Genomic DNA, 14,885 nt, shown 5'->3' on the forward strand with positions numbered 1-14,885 from the left:
ATCTTTGCATATCCTATGAGCCACCCATACTGCCCTGAGGTCTGTATCCCAAAGAGATTAAAGGAAAGGAAAAGAAAATACACAAAAATATTTACAGCAGCTTTTTGTGGTTGCAAAGAATTGGAAATTGAGGGAAAGCTCATGAACTGGGAAATGGTTGAACAAGTTGGGATATACAATGAGGGGAGTTGTTTCAGAAAATCACCGAAAGACCCATAAGAAATGATGCAAATGAAGTGAGAACTGGGAGATTATTGTGCCCAATAACAGTAGTGCTGTAATGATAATTAGCTTTGAAAACTAGACTGCTCTGATCAAAACAATAATCCAAGACAATTCAAAAGGAATCATGATGAAAAAATACTAGTCACCTTCATAGAGAGAACTGATGAACTCTGAGTTCAAACCAAAATTTTCTCATTTATTTTTCTTGATTTATTTTTAGAAATATGGCTAAAAAGGAAATAGATTTTGCATGATTTCACATGCATATATGATATTATATTATTTGTCTTCTCAAGGGGTGATGGAGGGGGTGACAGGAAGGGAGGCAGTGATTTTGGAATGCATGCTTTAAAAAGAAAAGAATGTTAAAAATGCTAATTAAGTTATATTACAATTACAAAGATATAACTTTTAATAAGATGGCCTTCCTTTTAGCAACAAGACTTTTAAAACTTTATCTTTTAAAGATGCCACCTGGCCTTTAGGATTCAGTAATTTCCCATGTCAACAATATAAAAGTAAAGTATAATATTGAGGCAAGAAGCAATTAGAATATAAACTCTCCATGAGTAGGAATTATTTCCTTATTTGTAAGTATAATGTCAGTGCTTTAGCACTGTTTCTGATATATAGAAGGTACTTAACAACTTTTATTGACAATCATGTATTTCATCTTCCTTCCCATTCTCATTTCTCTTTTGCTCCCTCCCTCTCAAAACAAAACAAACACTTGAACCTGAAAAAAGATAAATTTCAAACTGCTGTAGTAAGCAAGAGTGGGAAAAAATGGAAACAAAGAAAAAAAAGCTCTATATTCATCTCCCCACTCCTTCCCACCTCTGCCAATTAATAGAGTATCCCAGAATAAGTAAGATTCAGTTCCTAATGGGTTAAAACAAAATCTACAAAAAAATAAAAGACTAAATAAAAATTAAGGAAAAATGACAAAATGAATGCAATGAAAGTCAAATTGTGAGGGGTTTGAATAAGTAAAATTGTTGAGACCACATCAAACACAGAATTCAAAATTGAAAAAGATTAGTATCAAAGGATTAGTCATTGCAGCTTTGTTTCCTTGATATATCATCCCATGGACAGGGCTTTGAATTAATTGGTTGCTCTTTGGGCAGAAAAGGACATTACTATTTCTTTCTGTATATGAAACATTTTAATACTATGGAAAAAGTAAGACCAAATAAATCTTTAAGCACTGACTTTGGAAATTGCTTTTTTCTTTTTTTAAACAAAGCAAGGCAAAGATTACTTACTGAGGAGAGCCAAACAGCTTAGTGCTGCGATCTGTAAGGTTGCATTTTCTGAATATTTTTTAACAGCTTTCACGATGACCTCATGAACCTCATTTAAAACCAGGATATTAAAGAAATTGTCTAAAAACAAATTATGAGTTAAATCTACATTAACAAAATTTTATATTTATATACAAATTATTACATTTAAATCACAGGATGTTTATTCTTCTACTTTTAAGATCTTTACAACCATATAATACTTTTCTTAATAATAGTTTAGTATTTCAGCAATTTTTTTGCAAATTGTTATACACTACTACCATTTATTTATCTTACTATTTAGACTTCACAATGAAACTGAGCAAAAGTGGGGTTTTTCTTTCACTGATCTTTTCAACATCATAAAAAGTATAGCACTTCACTATATGGAGGACTAATGCAGAATATTCTATTGATAACAGCTCACATTTACCTAGCACTTGATGCTTAAAAAGCATTTTAATAAAATTACAAAATTTCATAATGAAGGAATTTCAGTGTCCCTCCTCAATGAAAGGAAGTTCAAGTTCTAGTTCAAAAATTCTTTCTATAAAATGAGCCATTCCTCAACAAAAAAAAAAAGATAAAAAAATTAAGTTTTCAGATAAATAATCAAAGCTATCTATAGTTCTAAGGAAAATGTTCTAAATCACTACTGATTGGAGAAATACAAATTAAAACAATACTGAGGTACTATCTCACACCTATTAGATTGGTTAATAGGACAGAAAAGGAGAAAAATAAATCTTGGACAGATGTGGAAAAATGAGACACTGATGATGCAATGATTCAATGATTACATAAAGCAATTTGGAACTATGCCCAAATATTTCTAACAGCTTTTTTCTAGGGATTAAAGAATTGGAAATTGAAGGAATGCCCATCAATTGAGAAATGGCTGAACAATTTCTGGCATATGACTCTAATGGAGTACTATTGTGCTATAAGAAATGATGAGCAGGTAAATATGAGAAAAACCTGGAAAGACTTATATGAATTGATGCTGAGTGAAGCGAGTAGAACCAATAGAACATTGTACACAGTAACAGCATTATGCAATGCTCAGCTATTGATAGACTTGACTCTTTTCAGCAATGCAGTGATTAAAGATAATTCTAAAAGGCTTTCGAGAGAAAATGTCATTCACATCCAGAGAAAGAACTGGAGTATCAGTGAGGATCAAAGCATATTATTTCATTTTTTTAAAAAATTTCTTTGTTTCTTTCTTTCTAAATGTTTTTCCTTTTGTTCTGATTCTTCTTTTATAACATATTTTGGGAAAATACTTAATGTACAATATTACCATATTGTAATGCTTAACATACAATAATATAGAATACATCAAATTACTTGGTGTCTTGGGGAGGGGAAGAATATGGTAAAGAGGGAGAAAAATTTGGAATTCAAAAATTTTACAAAAATGAATGTTGAAGGGAAGGCTAGGTGGCACAGTGGATAGAGCACCAGCCCTGGAGTCAGGAGTACTTGAGTTCAAATCCGGCCTCAGACACTTATCTAGCTGTGTGACCTTGGGCAAGCCACTTAACCCCATTTGTCTTGAAAAAACCTTTTAAAAAAAAGAAAAAAAATGAATGTTGAAAAACATCTTCACATCTAATTGGAGGGAAATACTATTAAGATTTAAAAAAAAAAAGAAGAAAAGGAGAATTTGATGTTTTCAAGGAAAAACCTAGAGAGACTTTCACTCAAAGCAAAATGAGTAGAACCAGGAGAATAATGAAAACAGCACAACAAGGGTAGGGAACCTTTTTCCTGACAAGAGTCATTTGGAATTTTTATAACATCATTCCCTGCTTAAATTTAGTCAAGCATTTAATTAATCTACCCCCTAAAATGCTACTAGATTTATTGAATTTCAAATCTTACCTGTGGTTGCCTTGACAACACCAGATCAGTACACCCCAGGAGTATATGGTTGTCTTTCTTTCTTGAAGAGGACCAAAATGACTAAAGTTACAGTGTGTCTGACTGTAGTTGATCAGACCAAAACAAGTTTTGAATGCTCTACCACAGATTGGGCAAAAATAATCCATATAAACATTTGGAGTGGATTCTCTAAATTTTCACATCTTGGTTTCTTTTGGTTTCTTCAATTTTGCTTTGCTCATATAATAAATAAGAATCCCTTTTATAGTATTCCTAAGAAAAGGGAATCCAGCCCTCACTTGAAGATTTAAAAATCAGAGGGAAACCAAAATCACCTAAGGCAGTCCATTCCAGTTTTAGATACTTTTAATTTCTTTCCTATAATTTTTCTGTTGTACTCCCGAGGACCAACAATCAAATCAACAAGCACTTATGAAACCTCTACTATGTGCCAAATACCATGATAAGTATTGAGGCTAACCCCCAAAAAGCAAGGAACTGAATCTTCACTTCTGCTTAGGCAATGCTATTGCACTTCCCTAATCAACTCACTATTCTCTTCTCTATAGTTGCTCTTTACTAAGCTTTTCCTCCCTTCTTAAACCTCTCAGGGCCCGTTTCCCTTCCCACACATTTTGCAGAAAAAAATTGAAACCATTCTCCATGAATTCCCTCATTTCTCTTTTCCTCATCTCCCATCACTCAGGTACCTTCTCCACTCTTTCCTTCACCCCTGTCTCACATAACGAACTGATCATACTCCTTATTAACCTCTTTACCTGTTCAAAAAATTCTATTTCTTCCTTTCTTATTCTTCTGTCAGCCCCACTCTTTCATGTATTTTCAATCTCTCTCTCTCTGTCAACTGGCTCCTTTTCTATTGCCTACAAATATGTTCATGTTTCCCTTTGCTGAAAAACCCTCACTTGATTCATCCATCTCTGCTAATTATTGTCCAATTTCTCTTCTGTACTTTGTACCTAAACTCCTTGAAAAATCCATCTACAATAAGTAGACTGAAATTTCTCCAAAGTTACTAATGATCTTTTATTTGCCAAATCCATAGCTTTTTCTCAATCATCATTCTCTTTAATCTCTTTGTAGCTTTCAACACTACTGATCACTCTCTCTACCTACTTCCTACCATTGTCTCCTGGTTTGCCTCCTCCTCCTTATATGACTACTCCTTCTGTTGTCTCCAATACTAGAAGATCCTCCTCATCATGTCTTCGCTTCTTCCTCTATATTACTTCACTTGATAATCTGATCAGCACCCATGAATTTAATTACCATCTTTAAACTGATGATTGTCAAATCTACCTTTCCTACTCCAATATTTTCCCTGACATCCAATTTCACCTCTCCACCATCTTTCAGACATCACAAATTGGATGTCTGGTAGACACCTTAAAGTAAATATCTCCAAAACAGGACTTAATATTATTTTCCCTAAACCAGGGTAGGAAAACTCCAGTCCACAATTGCCAAAGTAACCACAATTAGGGTTTGAAATTTAATAAATCTAGTAGCTTTTTAGGGGTGAAAATTGATTTGTACAAATATAGTCCACAAATGATGTTATAAATATCCAAATGGCCTTTAGAAAAAAAAAATGTTTCCTACCCCTGCTGAAAACTCCAGTTACCGACTTCTACCTTCTCTACTGCTATAAAGGATACTACCATCTTCCTTCAAGACTTGCCTCCTGAATTCCTCACTATCTCTTAGCCCCCTTGTTGATTTCACTTTCTACCACTCTCATGTTTTGATTACTGAAACAGGCTACTTAGGTCTGCCTATTCCAATCTCGTCTCACTCCACTCAGTTCTCCATTTGGTCACTGATGCAGTGTGATACAGTGTCACTGTCTCTGTCTCTGTCTCTGTCTCTCTGTCTCTCTCTCACAAACACACACACACACACACACACACACACACACACACACACACCATCTCAATAAACTACAACGGCTTTGCATTGGCTCCATAAGGAAATACAAAATACTCTTTTTTTGGCATTTAATGTCTGTAACTTAGTCCCTCCCTGCCTTTGCAGTCTTCTTATCCTTATTCCCTGACATGTATTCTTCCATCTATTGACACTGGCCTCCTACCTGTTCTATGATCAAAATACCTCAACTCTCAGCTCCGGGAATTTTTTCTGGCTGTTCCCCATTACTGGAAACATTCTCCTTCCTCTAATCTGACTACTGACTTCCCTGATTATTAAAGCTCTCCTTCTAAAGGAAGCCTTCCCTAACTATTATTGATTCCAGTGCTTTCCCCACTTTTAATTATTTCCTATTAATCTGTATATAGCATGCTTTGTATATATTTCTTTGCATTTTTCTCCCCAAAGCAAGCTCTGTGAAAGCAGGGACTGTCTTTTATCTCTTTTTGTATCACCAACACTTAGCACAGTGCTTGGCAATATTTACTGAATGAAATGAATAATAGGTGGAAATGGGAAAGAAAGCTTTCTAGGAATGGGAAGTCACTAAAAATGACCAGAGCATGATTTTTTTTCATGGAATTTCAAGGAAGTAAATGTGTTACTGAAATGAAGGGTATTTGAAGGTATAAGAAGACTAGAAAGGTGGGGGAGGAAGATAAATGGCTTTGAAGGCAGATTGAGAGCTACTAAGATATATGGAGCAAGGGGGTGATATGACCTGATTGGCATATTAGAAACATTACTTTGGTGCTTGAATGATGGATATATTTGAGTGAAGGAGACTTTGACAGGCAAACAGGCCAGCAGACTTTTGCAATAGTCCAGGAATGATGTGAGAGGGACCAGGATAAGTGTGGTAGTAAGATCAGGAAAGATATATTCAAGTGATATTACAAAGTTGAAATAAATAGACCTTGGCAAGAGTTTGGACAGGGAAGGTAAGAGATAGTGAGGAGTCAAGGATGATGGCTGGGTTATGAGCCTAAGGATGGTGGTAACCTTGAACAGTGATGTTTAGAAGAAAGAAGGATTTAGAAAGATAATGCCTTACCATTTTTAATATCCTGAGTTTAAGATGTCATTTGGACATCTAGTTTGAGATGTCTGAAAGGGTGCTGGGGATGTGAGATGGGAAGTCAGCAGAAAGGTTAAGATAAGTAGATTTGAGATCACCAGCATAAAGATGATAATTAAATCCAAGGGAGTTGATTAGATCATGAAGTAAAATAGTACAGAGGAAGAAGAGGGCCCAGGACAGACTACTGAAGGACATTTAGTAGATGTGAATCAGATAAGGAACCAACAAAGAGAAAGAATCATCTGAAAAATAGGAAGAAAACCAGGAAGAGAATAATTTCCAAAAACATAGAGAAAAAATGTCAAGTAGGAGAAAATAATCAACAGTCACAAGTTGCAGAGAGGTCAAGAAAGAGGATTGAGAGAAGTTCACTGGATGTAGAAATTAAACAATCAGTAACTGGATAGAGCAGAATAGAGATTAAGAAGAGATGAACAGAGAGAAAGTAGAGGAATCTATTAAAGATGGCTTTTCAAGGAGTTTATACACAAAGAACAGAAAATATAAAGGATGATGATTGGCAGAGAAAGAAGGAACAAGTGAGAGGTTCTGATGATAATGGAGATTAAAGTGAGTTTATAAGCAATAGGGAGAGAGGCAGTAGTCAAAGAAATTTAAGATAAGTGGAAGAGGTGGGATGATGGGAAGAACAATAAGTTGGAGAAAAAAAGATGTAAAGGGATTCCTTGTGCAAATGGGAGGTGGCAGGGTAGGCCTTGATAAAGTGAAAGCTAACTCTTCCTCTGAGATAAGAGTTAAGAAGCAGAGTGGCAAAAGGCATTTGAAGTGATATAACAAGAAGGAAGGAAAGGGAGTTCTCAGCAAATTGCTTTCAGTTTGTTTTTTTTTTTTCAGTAAACTATGAGACAAAGTTCTCAATTGAGAGGATAGAGTGGAGGAGTGGTCATGGGATGAAAAAATTTGGAAGGGGAGATATGGATATGGTTAAACTATAGTAGTAATGGTAATGGTATCATAACAGTACAGTGACTGCCTCAGTCTTGATTTATAATATAATATAATATAATATGATATGATATGATATGATATGATATGTATTATATTATATTATATCATATCATATCATATCATATTATTATATAATATAATAATATAATATAATATATTATAATAATATAATAGAAATATGAAAAAAGATTCTTATGGATGAAATCCAAAAAAGGTTTTCTTTTTTTTTAACATTCAAAGATTTCTGGATGGCAAAGATTTAATGCAAATTTATTTTTTCTCCCAATCTCTTTCTTTTTCTTTTATTCTGGTTGCATGCTGTTTGTGTAAAACCTTGCTTATTATTAATTAAAATTATCTATGCCATTTTTCATAATCTTTCCTTTTTATCTTTCAAAATCACTATTGTGAAAGATACAACCTTCCACTGTTGTCAATTATTTTATGCTGTGCCTTTTTAATCTATGTGGAATTTATTGTGGTATATGGAAAAAATGTATTTTTCACAACACAAAGAAAACAGATAAAGACTATTGCAACAAATAGTTTAGTCAAGAGGAGATGAGGTTTTGAACTATGTGTCAGCTTGTGGATGGACAAAAGGGAACAGTTATGAAAGATGCTGCAGAATTAGAAATGACAAGATTTAATAATTGATTAAATATGTGATGTAATTAAATGAGTGAGAGTAAGGAAACAAGAGTGGCACCAGGATCATGAGAGTGAGTAAAAGAATGTATTCAGGACAGTAATTTAAAAAAAAGGTTGTTTGTAGCAGAGGGATGAGTTCTACTTTGGACAGGTTGAGTTTTTAGCTGTCAACAGGATATTCAGTGTAAAATGTCCAAAAGGCAGACAGTGATATGGGATTAAAGCTCAAGAAGGAAACAATAAAGTTCAGAATATTTAGGAATATCTCCATAACAATGCATCCAGTAGTAAAAACAAAGCTTATTATAAAGTTATGAAAATGATTCCTTAACATACATCCTGATACAAAGGATGTTAATTTGTTGTCTTCTCTTTCAAAAATAGTCACCTTAAAGGGATATATTTATCTATTTTTCATTCAGTTGTACTACCATGGACTTCATCATCATGCCAAAGGAAACCCATCATCCTTCAAGAATAAGATTCATACTTTTTCACTATACTTCATCTATCCCTGAGACCCCTGCCTCTAACTGAAGAGGATGAAGTTGGGTAGCTCTTCCCAGAACTTCCATTTAAGAAGGACTCTCAGGCCAGCAATCTTTTCCCTACTCACTGATTGCACTCCTCTGGACTTCATCATCATATTCTGGTTCCAGGTACCTCTCTCTTCCCTACCTTTGAGCTTCCTCTTGTATGTTGTCTTACTTAATTAAGCTGAAAGCTCCCTGAGAATAAGGACTGTCTTTTTCATTAAAAAAAGATCATTCAGGGGCAGCTAGGTTGCTCAGTGGATAGAACACCAGCCCTGGAGTCAGGAGTACCTGAGTTCAAATCCGGCCTCAGACATTTAATGATTACATAGCTGTGTGACCTTGGGCAAGTAACTTGACCCCATTGTCTTAAATAAAAATTTTTTAAAAATCATTCAAAATGTCTGACACAAAGTAGACATTTAATGTTTATTGACTAACTTTGTAAAAATCTTTGTTGTTCAGTCTTTTCAGTCTTTGTGACTCCTTATGGGGTTTTCTTGACAATGGTACTGGAGTGGTTTGCCATTTTCTTCTCCAGCTCATTTTACTTATGAGAAACTGAGGCAAACAGGGTTAAGTGGCTTGCCCAGAGTCACACAGCTCCTAAGTACCTAGATTTGAACTCAGTCTTCCTGATTCCAGGCTTGGTACACTATCCACGTACCATCTAGCTGTCCAACTTTAATATTGCCAACATACAAAAAACATTTTAGTGTTTTAATCTGGATATATTTTCAGAGTTCATTTATGAACCACAAAAAGAAGCTATAGTCTCATTACTTTATAGCCAAAAATTGCTGAATTTTCCTTACCAAAACAGATCACAGAATCTTAGAAATGGAAAATATTTTAGAAATAATCTGAATGATCACACAGTGGTCACACAACTCATGTCAGAAGCAGAACTAGAACTCAGGCTTTCTGACTGTCCTGTAATTTTTCTTCTATGACAAGAAATAAATGAAAATTCATCCTTTAAAAAAACCCTAGCAATAAAGACTTTTGGGTAATTTAAGAAGTATCAGATTTGATTTCAAAATATGAAGGTCTGCCAAAAAAAAGGAAATAAGACTTTAAAGAAAGTCTTTAGCAATGGTAACATTATGGGAAGAGATATATCACATTATCTTTGACTGCCCTGAAGTGGATAAAGTTCCAATAATATTTTTGCAAAACTTCAACTACATTACTTGATCTACTTCCTCTATGAGTGTTGAGATTATTCTTGTGCCACTTCTCAAATCTAAACATTTAGAATATAAGTAAAGAAGTCCTTTTAGTTTCCCAAAGAAAATAAATAGGAATACTTATACTATATCTTTGAAGAATAGAAAAGAGATAAAGGAGAAGACAGTAAAATACTCAAAAGCATAATTATTTCATTTAACAAATTAAATCATTAGCAGGATCATTTATTCTTAAATCAACAGCTCTAGATGAATATCTTAGTCCTAAATTTGGCTAGCTAGATCAAATCTTTACTCAGCAGTCTTCCATTTCAGAGTATAGAGGCTAAAAATAGTCATTATACTTATACTACATTTAAACAACAAATAAAATATAATTAAATGAAAAATAACTCACCCAATGTAAGCCTGTGTAACAAACAGCAACCAATTTCTTGAATTTTTTCACTGCTAGAAAACATTTTCATGGCTTCTACCACAATATTGTAACATCTGACATTTCCACTCATTAGGACTTCAACATTACTGGCTAAATCAAAATTTCAACACATTATCATGGAAATACTTTTCCTTATATATACACATTTATCCAAGTCTTCTTAATACTGATTGTCATGATACAGCACACCTCTTCAACACAAATATTTTGCGATTGCATGCATGCACGCATGTCTGCATACATATATGTATGTATACATGTGTGGGCAAACCCATGAATCATGAAATATCACACTATCTAAAGAATTTTAAAACATAAAACTCAGGGTTACTCCAAGAGAAGATGATACATGTAGACTATATATTAATGCTACTTTGGCCACAAGAAGTGATAAAAACAGAAAAGGAGGTGAGTTAGTCATATAATGATAGCAAGGGTAACAAAATATTTAGACAAAATGATGCAACCGAACACACAAAGTTAAAAGATCTAAAAGGAAGGCCTCCAATGTAACCAGTTAAACCTAAAAAAACTTATGGAAAGACACATAAGAATTTCACTCAAAAAAGGCATTTATTAGATGTTAATAATAGTAATGAAGGAAGTACTCATAATAATGAGCTCACAGCTTCACTGTGCTGCAAAAAATGGAAATTATTAATGGTAACTTAGAGAAACTGATGATGTATAAACTGAGAATCAAGACATGAAATATCAACTAAACTTGACAATGTGGCACATAAGCTCATTTTTCACAGTCTTTTTCAAGAAAAGTGATATTTACTTTAAAAATTTCAGAAAACAATCTAATTTAGATATTAACAGAAAGTTGATTTTTCTCTACTTTACACATTATCTCTGAAAAAGCTCCTGGAAAAAATGTTTTAGTTTAGAGTGATTAAAGTGGCTAATGACAATTTTTCTTGTAAATACTTACATGGGAGTGCTAAGGAATGTAAGCTGTGAAGAACATAGAGAACAACTTCTTCTTCCTGATTACATCTTTTTAATGCATTCAGCAAAAACACATAATCTTTGTTCTCAATAAATTCAGTCAGTTGCTCTTCTGAAACTGAATTGAAAGGAAAATATGAACTTTAAGGATTATATAAAAGCATGAATTAATCAATGATTTTGAATATTTAGAAAAATATAAATTAGTCTAAATCCATTAGTCAAAAGTTTCTCTTTATACAAAACAAAGGCAAGAAAAATATTTTGATCAAATTTATCAGCATTACTCTCCTGATATGAAAACATATAATGATTAAATAAGGAGTGAACAGAATACAGGATTTAGAATTTAAGCAAAGAAGTATTTTAAATAAAATTTAAATAAATAAACATAAAATTTAAATAATATAATTAACAAAAAGAACACGTTAGAAGGTAGATTGGAAAGTGAGTGAATTATTTTAAGGAAAAATGCTCAGGGCAGCTAGATGGTACAGTGGATAGAGTACCAACCAGGAGGACCTGAGTTCAAATCCTAGCTGCAGGATCTTGGGCAAGTCACTTAACCTCATTGCCTTGCAAAAAAAAAAAAACAAGAAAAGAAAAATACTCAGGGCCAGAGCTAAGATTACAGAGTTAAGGCTAGAATTCCTAGAAGCTCTCTCCTGGATGACTCCAAATGCCTTTAAGTTATGACTCTAACTAAATTCTAGAGTGGTAGAACCCACAGAAAGACTAGTGAAACAATTTTCCAACCCAAGACAACTCTGAAGATCTGCCTAAAGGGTCTGTTCCAGAAGGGTTGGAAAGGGCCATAGCTCAGCCTGGGTAGTGCTGGAGGTCCAGTCATCCAGGAACAACCTGGGGGCGCTTGGGTCCTTGGCAGTGGAGCAGTGTCCAGACCTCTCAACCCAAGGATTACCAAGAACAACTTGGAAGGTCAGCAGGAAAACTCTGCCACATTAAAATTAGTTCTAAGTCCAGCCCAGTACAGGCCTCAGCACAGCCCCATTCTCAGACCCAGAAGGCCTGTAGAGCCACTGAGCAGCAACTTCCAGAGTGCTCATCCCACAGATGATAAAGGGGTTGGGGAAGAATAAAGAAATATCCCTGCTGCCCCCTGGGACAGGACTCTGTTGCTTTGTCAACACTCAGATCCAGATTGCAGTCTGGGGTCTTATACAGCCACAGAGGAGTGGGACTCTCCTCATGGCTCTACATCAGAAGGGAGGGCCTGGGGCATACAGAGACCAGAGCACAAGCCAGGAAAGCAATCAGAGCCTCTCATAAGACCCTGGAGGAAGTGAGGTCCTGGAGGGGAGGGTCCTGAAAGAAACTGTATAAAACTCTCAAAAGCTTGGGAAAATGCACCCTCCACCCAGGAAGCAGAGCCCTTCCTTAACAAAGAGCTCTTCCTTAACAAAGAAAATTATAGTGGGGTAGCTAGATGGTACACTGGATAGAACACCAGGCCTGGACTCAGGAAGACCTGAGTTCAGATCTGTACTCAGATATTTAATAATTACTTAGGTGTGTGAATTTTGGGCAAGTCACTTAACCCCACTGCCTTGCAAACAAAACAAAAAAGAAAAGAAAAAATCAAGTCATAGGCTGGGGAAATGAACAAACAATAGAAGGAAAGGAATCTGACTATAGTCAATTATTTGGTCCCATGGAGGATCAAAATACACACTCAAAAGATGACAAAGTCAAAGTTTCTGTATCTAAAGCCTTCAAGAAAAACATAAAATAGTCTCAGGCTATGGAAGAGCTCAAAAAAGATTTTGAAAATCAAGTAAGGGAGACAGAGGAAAAACTGGGAAGAGAAATGACAGTGATGCAGGAAAATCATGAAAATCAAGTAAACAGTTTGGTGAAGGAGGAAGAAAAAATACAGAAGAAAATAATATGTTAATAAACAGTTTCAGTCAAATGGAAAAAGCAGTACAAAAGGTCAATGAGGATGAGAATGCCTTAAAAAGCAGAATTGGCTAGATGGAAACAGAGATTAAAAAAAAAAAACTCTGAAGAAAATAATTCTTCGGGGAGGTGGAGCCAAGATGGTGACAAGAAAGGATCAAGTCTTAGGCGCTCTCTGATAAAACGTGAAACTAAGGATCTAACTAAACTTTCGAGAGACAGAACCCACAAAGGGACCCATTGAGGCAGTTCTCCTAGTCAAGGTAACCTGGAAAAGAGCAGAAAGGCTCTGCTCCCCGGGGTCGGAGGGGCGGCCCACCAGAGGAGTGGACCACCAGAGCGAAAGAACTTCAGCCTCCCGGAGGCAGCCCCAGGGAGCTGGGAGCTGTGGCTCACAGCAGCGGGGGAGTCTCCTGAGCTGCACCCCAAGGAGCACCGGGCACAAAGTGGGGGAACAGCAGGGGACCTCTGCCAGAGCAAGCACATGGAACCCAGCCTTCAGGGCACACAGCTAGCAGGGTGGTCTTTCCACTGCCCAGATCCATAAAAAGAAGCAGGCAGAGCCGGTAAGCAGGAGCCTCCAGGGCATGAGCCCATTGAGCTGAGGGAGGGGAATGAAGACAAAAAGAGACCGCAGAGCTCTGTCCTCTGCCTCTGGAACAGGACTCTGGGGCTCTGACCACATTCAGATCCTAATAGCAGTCTAGGCCCCCTATAGAACAGCAGGCCCCCACCCCCCACCTCAGCCCCGTGGCAGAGCAGGGCAGACCATAAGGTCATTCACAGACCAGGAGGGAGGACAGAGCCTCACACACTGAGACCCTTGTGGTAGTGTCCCAAAAGCTCAGGAAGCACCCCAAAACCAGGCTCAGGCTGGAAAATGAGCAAGCAGAGAAATAAGAGGAAGACCATTGAGAAATACTTTGCGCATGAGCCCAAGAAGGATCAAAATACTCAGTCTGAAGATGAGGAAGCACAAGCTCCTGCATCTAAAGACTCCAAGAAAAACAGAAATTGGGCTCAGGCTAAGACACAGCTCAAAACGACTTTGAAAATCAAATGAGGGAGTTGGAAGAAAAACTGGGAAAAGAAAGGAGAGAAATGCAGGAAAAACATGAAAATGAAGTCTGCGGCTTAGTCAAGGAAATCCAAGAAAATGCTGAAGAAAATAGCATGCTAAAAACCAGCTTAGGTCAAATGGATAAAACAGTTCAAAAAGTTATTGAAGAGAAGAATGCCTTAAAAAGCAAAATTGGCCAGATGGAAAAAGAGATAAGAAAACTCTCTGAGGAGAACAAATCCTTCAGACAAAAAATAGAATTCAGGGAGATTGATGAATTTACAAGAAATCAGGAATCAATACTTCAAAACCAAAAAAAAAAATGAAAAATTAGAAGAAAATGTGAAATATCTCATTGAAAAAAAAAACTGATATGGAAAACAGACTTAGGAAAGATAATTTAAAAATTCTTGGAATACCTGAAAGTCATGAACAGGAAAAGAGCCTTGACATCATTTTCAAAGAATTACTACAGGAAAATTGCCCTGATATTCTAGAAGCAGAGTGCAAATTAGAAATGGAGAGAATCCACCGATCCCCCTGAGAAAGAGATCCCAGAAAACCAACCCCCAGGAATATTATAGCCAAGTTCCAGAACTCCCAAGTCAAAGAGAAAATATTACAAGCAGCCAGAAGGACACAGTTCAAATATCGTGGAGCTGCAGTCAGGATCACACAGGACTTAGCAGCAACTACATTGGAAGCTCGTAGGGTTTGGAATATAGTATACCGGAAGG

The 14,885-nt window shown here is 36.0% G+C and overlaps 1 protein-coding gene across 4 annotated transcripts in view; it reads right to left on the bottom strand.

Annotated features, from left to right (window-relative positions):
- LRRK2 (leucine rich repeat kinase 2) overlaps positions 1–14,885 on the bottom strand; it is a 262,718-nt gene that overhangs the window by 218,396 nt on the left and 29,437 nt on the right. For 3 of the 4 annotated variants that reach the window (XM_074194833.1, XM_074194831.1, XM_074194830.1), the window contains exons 6-8: positions 11,152–11,286; positions 10,173–10,304; positions 1,494–1,613 (exon numbers count right to left, since the gene is read on the bottom strand). In XM_074194833.1, coding sequence (XP_074050934.1) covers positions 1,494–1,613; positions 10,173–10,304; positions 11,152–11,286 — 387 coding nt within the window. The remainder of the gene's footprint in view (positions 1–1,493; positions 1,614–10,172; positions 10,305–11,151; positions 11,287–14,885) is intronic. The other variant, XM_074194832.1, reaches the window with a different exon arrangement.

The sequence above is a fragment of the Macrotis lagotis genome, chromosome 7, assembly GCF_037893015.1.
Source record: "Macrotis lagotis isolate mMagLag1 chromosome 7, bilby.v1.9.chrom.fasta, whole genome shotgun sequence".
Taxonomy (NCBI): Eukaryota; Metazoa; Chordata; class Mammalia; order Peramelemorphia; family Peramelidae; genus Macrotis; species Macrotis lagotis.